The sequence below is a fragment of the Cucurbita moschata genome, unplaced genomic scaffold (genome assembly GCF_002738365.1).
Source record: "Cucurbita moschata cultivar Rifu unplaced genomic scaffold, Cmos_1.0 Cmo_Scf00010, whole genome shotgun sequence".
Taxonomy (NCBI): Eukaryota; Viridiplantae; Streptophyta; class Magnoliopsida; order Cucurbitales; family Cucurbitaceae; genus Cucurbita; species Cucurbita moschata.
The window spans coordinates 4974164-4984131 of record NW_019268526.1 but is presented as its reverse complement, the minus strand read 5'-3'; the positions used below and the strand labels follow the sequence as shown (position 1 = coordinate 4984131).

The following is a 9968-nucleotide window of genomic DNA, read 5'->3' as shown; positions in this document are numbered from 1 at the left end:
AAAAAAAAAAAAAAAAAAAAAAAAAAAAAAAAAAAAAAAAAAAAGACCAGAATTTGTTACTAGAAGGAAGACACACAAGGCTAGTAAAATAGGAGGGTACAATAATTTTACTTTGACAAAATGGTATAGAAATGAATGTCTCACCAAGAAATAACGGCATTTTAATGGAAACATAGATAAAGGTATCATACTTGTAAGCCTACGAACAGAAATATATGCCTTTAGGCCCTAAAATTGGAAGAAAATGAAATTTACAGTTGCTGACCATAATTGGTTGATTCTTTCATGCTTTCTTGTTCAAGAATGTGTAGGGTAGACATTCAAACTTTCGACTTCTTAGTCGATAGTACATATATTTTAGGATTGTTGGGAAGGAGTCCAACATTGACAAGTTAAGGAGATGATCATGGGTTTATAAGTAAAGAATACATCTCCATTGGTACGAGACCTTATGAGGAAACCAAAAGCAAAACCATGAAAGTTTATTCTCAAAGTAGACAATATCATACAACTGTGGAGAGTCGTGGTTCCTAACATGGTATCAGAGTCATGCCCTTAACTTAGTCATGCTAATTGAATCCTCAAGTGTCGGACAAATAAGTTGGTAGCCTCGAAAGTGTAGTAAAAAATGATTCAAGTATCGAACAAATGGTGTACTTTGTTCGAGGGTTCCAAAGAAAGAGGTCGAACCTCGATTAAGGAGAGGTTGTTTGAGGGCTACATAGGCCTCAGGAGAGGCTTTGTGGTGTACTTTGTTCGAGGGAATGATTGTTGAGAATTATTGGGAGGGAGTCCGACGTTGGCTACCTAAGGAGATGATGATGAGTTTATAAGGAATGAACTTGGGGACTAAGGTTGTAAATTGAGCCTAAATAGTGCCGATAGTTACTGGGAGAAATGAATGATAAACCATGATTATCATTAAAATTAAATCGTACATACCTCTCATCTTCGAGGAACAGAAAAACCTACCTTGGTAGGAGAATTAAATTTCATGCTTGGTGGAATATTTTTATCCACGGCCAATAACATGCCAAACAATTATGAACATAGGAGATATATCTACACAAGAAAAAGCCATACCAAAACCAGTGAACAAACGAGCAATCAGTGGTTGGCCATGAAGTTCTTGCATCAGTCCTCTAATACATGAAGTCGTTCGAGCTCAAGAATATGTCCACTCAGAAGGGCGGTCCCATTCGTAATGTTCCTGCCTCTGCACTGCTGCAACTGTTCCCGGAGGCTTCGCACAACTTCATTGAGCCTCTGGATATTCCTTTCTTGTGACAACAATATCTGCACCAATTCAATAGAATAGGTGTAAAATGATTATACTAGAATAGAAAACGTAGTAGAATATCACGATGTAGAAAAACAAAGCTCAGACAAAAATGGGAACTAAACGGCAGGATAAGTTGTCTATCTGAAAAGGTGGCAAGAAACTGTCTATTCCTCAGGTAATAAAATAAGTACCAGGACTTCCAAGAACCCCACGATCCCCCTTGATGTCATGTTATACATTCCATCTAAAATGGCGGCTCGTAGGCAATGCTCAAGCAATTGAAATTTGGGATTGGTATGATGTTTCTCTATGAACTTCTATTAATTCATTAGTTCTGCCACATCAACTGACAGATTTTTGAATTCCTGTAACTTATCATCCTCTCAGCAACCAGCAACGTTTATACCAAATCTGAAAGTAAAGCCAGGTGCAATTCAACGTGCCACAGCCTAAGTCAGGATATGAATCTAAATAAAAATATAATGACGGTAACGATCATAACAAAAATTAGACTTAAGGATTCTCTTCATCTGGTTTTTAAATTTTGTGCCTGTCAAATTCAGCTTTCAACTGGTTTATTATTTTTGTCCCTGTTAAATGGGCTTACCGGGTGCAGATACCAATATCCCTCATCCTTTTTCTTTTTGTAGTTATATTTTTCTGTTTTTTACCCAAAAAGGCGCCCCATGGTTCGATCTAACATGAGCATGGAGGAGTCGTCAAGCTAAACCTAACTTCTATTGGTGTAGTTTATTAAGTCTATAACATTCAACAGAAAAGATTTAGGCTGAAAAGATGCTTATCATTTACTCAAGGCCAGATTACTTTTTCAACCCCTAAACAAATAGTTTTCAATTCTGCTCCTAAACAAGTTTTGAAGATGTCTTCCAACTTTTGATAAACTCAATATCACCCCTTCAATAACTCCATGAAACAGAAATGTATAATTTATAACAAACCGAAAAAATGTAGTCAAAAGTTAAAATTACAACACGATATTTAGTTTGAACATAAAATTGTAAGATACACACATTTCATGGTTCTTCTATAAATTTCTTTAAAGGCATGCTCAAAGAAGAATTCTTAAAAAAAATTAACATGAAGGAAATATTTAACAGATACAATCTCAAGGGCTCATCTATGTGACTCAGATAACACATTATAGGATCACACAAGAGATTCAAAAAGAAACTTACACTAATTGAAAGGCAGATAGAAAAAAAAATGGCCAACAAACAGCACTCAGAATGAAGAGGATGATAATGATTCTCTACCTGGTTAAGAATTTATGCGTTTATGATTTAACTGGCCTCAGCATTCAGTGACATGTAGCTCATTTTTCAGGGGTAGATATAATTTAAGCTTTCATTTGACCATATGCAGGACATAAATATTTTTCATTCAAGTCTAACCTTAGGCAGAAAACATAAAATAATCGCTACTTTTCAAGCAACCGTGTGGAGCAACTCCTTTCCTAACCAGGACATACAATCTACTTATGACCTATACTTTCTTCGTTTCTCTATTAGGACAAGCAAGCTTTTAATGTCCTAAAATTAAGGTAACATCTGCAGCAAAAAGTAGTTTAATAAATGACATGAGATATAACCAAATTGGTAATTAAGACATTTTCTTCAGCTCAAAGAGTGGCTTGCTAATAATCAAAATATAACAATTGAAAACAAAGATTAATACTATTCAGATAGATTGGGTAATCTCCATATCTTTTAGACACTTCCACAGAAAAATCAAGCGTTAATTTGGCAATAGTTACAATTGCTGCTTCAAACCCAGTACTATGTCCACAGCAAAGGCTCGATTATCAAACTTATTGCCATGTATATGCTAAATCATTAAAATGTTCATTGGTGAAATCTTGCCAAGAGTATCAGCCAGATTACTATTTTATTTCTAGTGCATCACATAGAGAGGATCACTTTTTTCTTTTTTTAGGGGGGAAACTGAAACTCATAATGGAAGCATGAATCATGCAATGTTTGCTCACTAGTCCTATCCTAGAACTCCTAGAATTCTCGAGTTAAATTTATTACTAATTCATTCTTCTTCTATTGCTCGACCAGCCAAACTATTTAACATGCCATCCTAAAGTTATACCCAGGGAAAAGAAATCACTACATTACATAATTAGAAAGTATCCTGCACCCTGAATGTAGCACGATAGACACAGCTACCGATCCACACTCTACACCCCTGTGCGCCTGAACTAATAATTCAGCCTTCCTAAACGAATGACAAACAGATATTCACAAGTATTTCAATTTAGGCCATCATAAAGCATAAGTTCATTTAAAAGAAAACGGTACGGTTGATGGTGTAATTGTAGAGGACATATTACCTTCTCCTTAACTGCTTCTTCCCTCGTTGATATCTGTTGCTGCTTCTGGGAGTTTACCCTGGTATCAACCTCAGGTACTAGTTGTTGCTTCCACTCGAATTGAGAAGTGATAATGAGAATAACGAACAAAAACACAAGTAACATGGATCTGGACATCTTTACAAAGGGCTGTCGATATATCTGCACATGATTAAGATAAGATTCAACTATCACACCGCATTGAGTTATATAAACGCATAAAAGACCTCGCACAGACATAAAACAAGCCTGAAAATCAGGATTCACAGAGCAACCCTGGGCGTAGCGATTTGACCTTGGATGAGGTTCAAACAATGATCGATTTGGCTTAAATGGAACTCAGGATATCGAAAATGAAGAAAAGAAGAACTTACCTGTGGACAGCTATGAGAATTGAGAAAAACCCTAAGTCGAAGATCAAGCGGGGAATTCGTGGTAGCTTCTTTAATCTAAACTTGGCGTAAGATGGCGAATCAGAAAGCGGTTCCGCACTTTTGGAGAACAGTATGGATCGCTTGAAAATTAAGGAAGCGGAAGATAGTCACGAACCCTTCAATTCAACTGTAAACCGGCTGCGGCGAAGCTTTGGAAGATGGCAAACACGATTTCAGAAGGTCGCCGACAAACAAGAAGATACTGCTTCCAATTTGGACGCGCTTCAGCTTCACGTTTTAACGCGCGCAAGTGACCACACCGGCATTAATTATAATAACAATTGTCTTAAATTTTTAAATCTTAGGACAAAAAAGAATAATAATAATAATAAGAATATTTATTTCACTTTTCATCATATTGTTTTTTAATAAATACATAAATTCACATATATACGTATTTAATTGGTTGATTTAAATATACTAAGTTAGTATTAAAGTTATTTTTCAATTATTTATTCTAAAATAGGCACATAAATAAAATAGTTTTTTAAAAAAATTAAAGACTAAAATATCAAAATGGGATATAAAAGATCGGGTCTTTTTTTTATATATAAACAATATACGATACCGATGGGTCAACTACCATAATTAGAAGAATATGTATAAATGCTTGAAAACAAATAAATAAAAAGAGGGAGTGACGTTAACATAGCCATGAATGTAAATGTAACAATGAACATGATAATTATAAATTACAAAGTAGGTGAAGAGAAACTATAAAAATGATGAGAAGAAATGTTAGAAGACCAAGGTTAATATAGACGTTGTTATGCTCTTGCTTCTTCAACTTAATTCTCCTCGTGGTATTGCCTAGAAACGGTGAGGCCTCCGCATCTGCCAAAGCGGTTGGTATGGGCAAGTGGGTGTATTTCTCCGATTCCGAGAAGTTCATGATCATCGGAGTCGGATTGTGAGTTGCAGATAGCAAATTATCGTCCAATGTAATTATGTCGTCTTTCAACAAATCCGCATACAATTCTTCATCTTCACCGTTACCCTTCAAAGATTGACATCCAATCATTTTTTTATGACTCGGAAAAAAAAATTAAAAAAAAAAAACATTTTTCTTACCATATAATTATACATATTTATAACTATTTTTAATATAAAAAAAAATAGCTATTTTTAATATTAAAAAATAAAATAGAAATTTTAAAAAAAGGCAAAGCGACGGGTTTGGGAATTGTGAAATTGAAGGTGAGAATCTGATGAAGCTGACCTTTTCACGACTGAGGGATTCGTGCAGCGCCGGGTCGGACGTTTCTTTGCGACGGAATTCAATGCCCGAATCAGTTTGCTCCAGCGAATGAGAATCGAAACTACTGCTGCAGTTCTTCGAAAGCCTATCGCTTTCACCCCCCACCTTCTGTCCAACTCCGCCGTCCCCATCCTCGCCGGAACCCTGCACTTTACTCGAACCCGCCTTGTCGGAGTTGTTCCGGCGAAAATCGTTGTTCTTCCGGAGACGACAAACCACCATGGAATTAGAATCCTGCTGTCATACAGTAGTTTACGTAAGCAGCAAAGGAAAAGGAAGGAGGAATTGCAATTGAATTTGACCTGGGAGGTGTCGTTCAAGCAATACTCGTGCATAATCCACTCTGTTCTCTCCCCTGTTGGAGCACGTCCTAAATGGAAAACCAGAGTCCTCTTTGTTCCGATAATCTCCGAGCCGGACTTCACGTTTCGCTCTTTTCCGGTGGCCTTCCAGTACCCCAATTCGGTCGCCCTCTTGTTCTGTGTTCCGTTTGGGTATTTTCTTCCTCTCGGAGAGAAGAAGAACCACTCGTTGTCGGAAGGGATTCTCGATTTCCCTGTTTTGAAAACCAAATTAAAAATGACCAAATCAGCCCTGTTTAGATAGGAAGTGATGAAGGAAGGAAGGAAGGAAGGAAGGAGAAAAGGGCAAACCGGGAAGGTCCCATGGCTCGAATTTGCAAATCTCGATCTCGGAAATGACATCGACGCTGTCGTCGGAGCCTTGGAGCTTCTTCTTGAGGTAAAATAAAATCAGTTCTTCGTCTTTGGGGGAAAATCTGAAGCCGGGGAACATGGACAGAGCTGCCATTGACATCTCCGCCTCTCTTGAAACTCCTCCCATTGCCCCCTTCCCCTTGGATTCCAGTTTGTGTTGGTTTTGTTTGTCACAAATTCTAACTGGAATTCGTTTCTTTAAGGCTTTCGGAATTGGGAAAACAAAACTTCTTGACTCCGCCGTCAACCTCGGTTAAGCCGTCTTGTGCTTCGCGTTATGCTTTTCTTCATTTCTGCTTCCGGGTTGCTCCTGTATTCAGATTCGTTCCCCCCCTGCTCCGCCGTCTCTCACGTGCTCGCTGCCTCTCCGCCCACTGGAACCAACCACCCTGCTTCGCTCCGCTCGTCGGCTGCCGAACCGAATGCCACCATCACCTATTGCTAAACAATTTTTATATTTTCTCATTAATTTTGGTCCTTTAATTTACCATTTATATTCTCATTTTTTGAGAAACATTTGTAAATACCTTGATTATAGTGATTGGCTACCACTCTCACACATGGAAATTTTTGTATTTTTTGTTTATTTTTATTTGTGGGCATGGGCTATCAATTTTGTGTCCACTCCCGCGACAATAATTGGATATCAAAATATTTTGATGGCAAGATTATGATACAACAAATGGGATCAAAGCATTGAAGGTCGTGACATTACACCTTAATAAATGGTATTAGAATATTGTAAAAAACTAGCTTCATCAACCATTAGACCGGCTTACTCCATCAATTTTAACACGAAATTAAAAATGGCGAAAAAAAATTAGAAGTTCTTAAAATAATATATTGGATATGGTGGCAGTCTATTTACATTTTCGGTCGTATTTTCTTCCTTAAAAGCCACCGAAAGTAGCCCTTTGGAAGCATTGAATAATATTATATGATATGTGGAAGAAGAAAAGATTCTTAATCAAAGTAATTCCCAATGAAAAAGAAAACGAAAAACAGAGTTTTTATACGTAATTATGTGTATTTAATGATCATCCCTTCATAATCTGTGGAATCCCATTATGATTATCCGTTTTAGCAGCTGGAATTTGATCCAATTCTGGCGTTGTTTCTGGAAATAGAATATCACGAAGGCAGTTGAGAGATTTAACTTGATGATCATCGCCCTGTTCTTGAAGATCATGACTAAAAAGCTCTGAAAATCTGTTTGAATTTTGTTGGTGGGTGGCCGTCGATGGGTTAGTTGTGTTCAAGCAAATACTTCCCCATTGGATTTTCTCAGAAATGGGATTTGATTTTTCGAATGAGTTCTTTTGAGAGCCGCCATGGACGAAGCTCCATCTGTAACTCTTCTTGTCATCGCCGTCGTCCATGTTGAGCTCAATCGAGTGCAGATCACTTTCCTCTGAATCCGAACATTCTTGTTCTTGATCTTGATCTCGACATGACCCGAAATTGATTCTCTTCAAATACGCTTCCAATTCCTTAATTTTCTCAAATTTGTTGCAACAATGGTCTTGTTCTTGTTCATCATTTCCGACGAGATAGCCTTCAAGCTGGTGTTTAAGTCTTTCCACGGCGGCGTTTTTCTCCTCAAACTCAAATTTCGCCTCCGACAGCTTCATCTGAACTCTCTCCTCCCGTAAAACATCCACCAAACGAAGCATTTCCCTCTCCTTCTCCACTTCTTCTCTCACCTTCGCCGATTCCCTCTTCAACTCCTCGAACTCCGCCCTGTCTTCTCCAATCCCCGCCGCCAACTCCTCACAAATCTCCTCCAATATCTCCTTCGCTCTCTTCTCCCTCTGCAAATCTCTCCTCAATTTCGAAACCAACACTTTGGTATCAGCAAGCTCCTTCGCAATGCTCTTGTTCAATCTCTCCGCTTGTCTTCTACGCTTCTTCTCAACCTCAATTTCCTCCGCCATTGAAGTAATAGCTCTCTCTCTGTTCTTCCACGCCGCCTTCATAACAACCTCAATTTCATCGTCACGGAACCTCTGTTCTTTCATTATTAATTCATCCACTCCGCTCTTCGCTCGATCCACCTCTGATTTCAGAGCTGAAATCAGAGACAAAGCTGATGATTGCCGCTGTTCTTCATGTCCACAAACATGATTTAAAACTCTTAAAAGCTCCTTTGATGTCGTCAGCCAATTGCTCACTTCCTTCAAACGGGTTTTCACCACATTACCATTTTCAATCTGCATTCATTTGATTTTAGAAATTGTGTTTAAAACAATCAAATCTGGTCAAGAATATAATTAATCATTTGGATTCTTTCTTGAATTAAAATATTTGAAAAATCAAATTAAAAAATAAAAAAGGGTGCCGCAGAAGTACAGATGGAAAATGACAGGAACCGAAAACAAGTGATGGGTGAAAAGAGAATAGAATTGATGATTTCGTGGAAAGGAAGCAATAATGGATGAATCGTACCTTCATTAAACAGTCTTTGCCATGAAAATTCGAACCACCCATCACCTCCCCTGTTCCTGTTCTTGTTGCTGTTCTTCTTCTTCCCAGTACTCTGCCACCTTCAACCTTGTAAAATTTTTATAAACACAAGTTTAATCAATGGAATCCCACTTTCCAGAGCTCAATACCCAAATCAAAATCATAAACTCACCTCTGTTTCTAAGATGTTGAAACTCGGATCCGGATCTGATAAACACGAGTGCCAGATCTGAGAAACCAATTCCTGGGTTTTGATTACCTCCTTCTTCAACTTCTGGGTTTTCTCCGCCGCTGATTTCGGGGCTGAAACTGAAACAGAGCCATGTTTACCCTTTCCGCCACCGCTCTCGATTGAGCACGACGGCGACTGGTTGGCCAAGTCGCCGGAAAATAACTTGGAAGAATGGGAGTTTGTGTTCATTTTCCAAGTGGGTGGCTTCTTGAATCTATACTTACGGACCAAAGTGGAAGAAGACGGCGACGATAAACACACCCGTTTTCTAATCTTACATTTCTTCTCTGTTTTGTGGTCTGTCCACGACATTATTTATGTTTCAAAAAACCCAAAAAGGGGAAGAACAAAAAAGGAAAACCCGAGAGGTTGGAATTTTTTGTGAAGAGTTTACTTAGTCGGCGGTGGGCGTTGCAGAAATTACGGTGGAGTTGATGTGAGCGTGAGAGAGGGTTTTGGTTTATAGTAGGAAAGTTTGAAAGAGTAAGCCTTGAATTCAGCGACGAAAAAAATCGAAAGTATTAAAGATTCTATTTTTTGGTCGGGCGGGCAGTGTTGACTCAAAGGGATCTCGAAACCCAGTAACAAAAAAACAGAGAGGATAAAAAGAAACAAAGAAACAAGGCGTTTGTTTGTTTGAATGGGAACAATACCTTTGTTTCAGAAATGTTAAGAGGGAAAGAGATGAAGTGGCAGCCACGTAGGCATCCAACAGTCAGTCAGGGGGGTCCACGTGTAAATCAGCAATTTAGAATCTTGACTGGGGTTCTGCGGATTTACATTCCTTGCCATTCCAGCCATTCCTGTCTCCTGGGTGGAACAAGAATGTTCTGTTTCTTTTTCTTTGCTGCTCGCTCTGTTTTGTTCCTTAGGTCACAGCAGGTCACGTTATGGGTTCCTTTTAAGTGCTAGACAATCTCTCCATAATGGTATGATATTATTTGCAGCTAAAGGCCACGAGTCAATAGAAAAAATATTATTTAATTATGATCACAAGTTTATTTTCTAAATTAATTGCTGAGATGCATTGATTCTGATGTTCTGGGTGTTCTTGGGGCAAGAAGTGGCTTGTCTTTATCCATTCAAAAAGAAGGGGATTCGGAATAATGCATTTAATGATCTTTTGAGGTAGGATTTTTGTTTGTGTTTTTTTTTTTTTTTTTTTTTTTTTTTTTTTTTTTTTTTTTTTTTTTTTTTTTTTTTTTTTTT

The 9968-nt window shown here is 38.0% G+C and overlaps 3 protein-coding genes across 5 annotated transcripts; all 3 read right to left on the bottom strand.

Annotated features, from left to right (window-relative positions):
- Nucleotides 1-898: 898 nt before the first annotated feature.
- LOC111448980 lies at nucleotides 899-4336 on the bottom strand. Its single transcript, XM_023088795.1, has 3 exons — nucleotides 4031-4336; nucleotides 3639-3818; nucleotides 899-1296 (listed from the first exon to the last, which is right to left on the bottom strand). The coding sequence occupies exons 2-3, from the start codon at nucleotides 3792-3794 to the stop codon at nucleotides 1135-1137; spliced, it is 318 nt and encodes a 105-aa protein (XP_022944563.1). The 5' UTR covers nucleotides 3795-3818; nucleotides 4031-4336; the 3' UTR covers nucleotides 899-1134.
- A 391-nt stretch (nucleotides 4337-4727) lies between these two features.
- LOC111448979 (NAC domain-containing protein 40-like) lies at nucleotides 4728-6533 on the bottom strand. Of its 2 annotated transcripts, XM_023088792.1 has the most exons (5): nucleotides 6254-6533; nucleotides 6002-6214; nucleotides 5651-5904; nucleotides 5310-5582; nucleotides 4728-5087 (listed from the first exon to the last, which is right to left on the bottom strand). In XM_023088792.1, coding segments are annotated over exons 1-5 (1053 nt in total). In that variant the 5' UTR covers nucleotides 6255-6533; the 3' UTR covers nucleotides 4728-4775. The 2 variants fall into 2 exon arrangements, with proteins under 2 accessions (XP_022944560.1, XP_022944561.1); XM_023088793.1 differs by having other exon boundaries at nucleotides 6002-6533.
- Nucleotides 6534-6891: 358 nt separating this feature from the next.
- On the bottom strand, nucleotides 6892-9407 carry LOC111448723 (probable DNA double-strand break repair Rad50 ATPase). Of its 2 annotated transcripts, none has more exons than XM_023088437.1 (3): nucleotides 8700-9407; nucleotides 8510-8617; nucleotides 6892-8274 (listed from the first exon to the last, which is right to left on the bottom strand). In XM_023088437.1, the coding sequence occupies exons 1-3, from the start codon at nucleotides 9069-9071 to the stop codon at nucleotides 7102-7104; spliced, it is 1653 nt and encodes a 550-aa protein (XP_022944205.1). In that variant the 5' UTR covers nucleotides 9072-9407; the 3' UTR covers nucleotides 6892-7101. The 2 variants fall into 2 exon arrangements, with proteins under 2 accessions (XP_022944205.1, XP_022944206.1); XM_023088438.1 differs by having other exon boundaries at nucleotides 8510-8614.
- Nucleotides 9408-9968: the final 561 nt, after the last annotated feature.

Excerpts from the sequence above, each read along its gene's own strand:
- LOC111448980 (XM_023088795.1), bottom strand. The coding sequence starts at position 3,794 with ATGTCCAGATCCATGTTACTTGTGTTTTTGTTCGTTATTCTCATTATC. Across the intron at positions 1,297-3,638 it reads AAGAAGCAGTTAAGGAGAAG|ATATTGTTGTCACAAGAAAG; the intron begins GTAATATGTCCT and ends GAATTGGTGCAG.
- LOC111448979 (XM_023088792.1), bottom strand. Across the intron at positions 5,905-6,001 it reads CGAGCCATGGGACCTTCCCG|GGAAATCGAGAATCCCTTCC; the intron begins GTTTGCCCTTTT and ends TTTTCAAAACAG. Across the intron at positions 5,583-5,650 it reads GCTTGAACGACACCTCCCAG|GATTCTAATTCCATGGTGGT; the intron begins GTCAAATTCAAT and ends GTATGACAGCAG.
- LOC111448723 (XM_023088437.1), bottom strand. The coding sequence starts at position 9,071 with ATGTCGTGGACAGACCACAAAACAGAGAAGAAATGTAAGATTAGAAAA. Across the intron at positions 8,618-8,699 it reads TCAACATCTTAGAAACAGAG|AAGGTTGAAGGTGGCAGAGT; the intron begins GTGAGTTTATGA and ends TAAAAATTTTAC. Across the intron at positions 8,275-8,509 it reads GCAAAGACTGTTTAATGAAG|ATTGAAAATGGTAATGTGGT; the intron begins GTACGATTCATC and ends AAATGAATGCAG.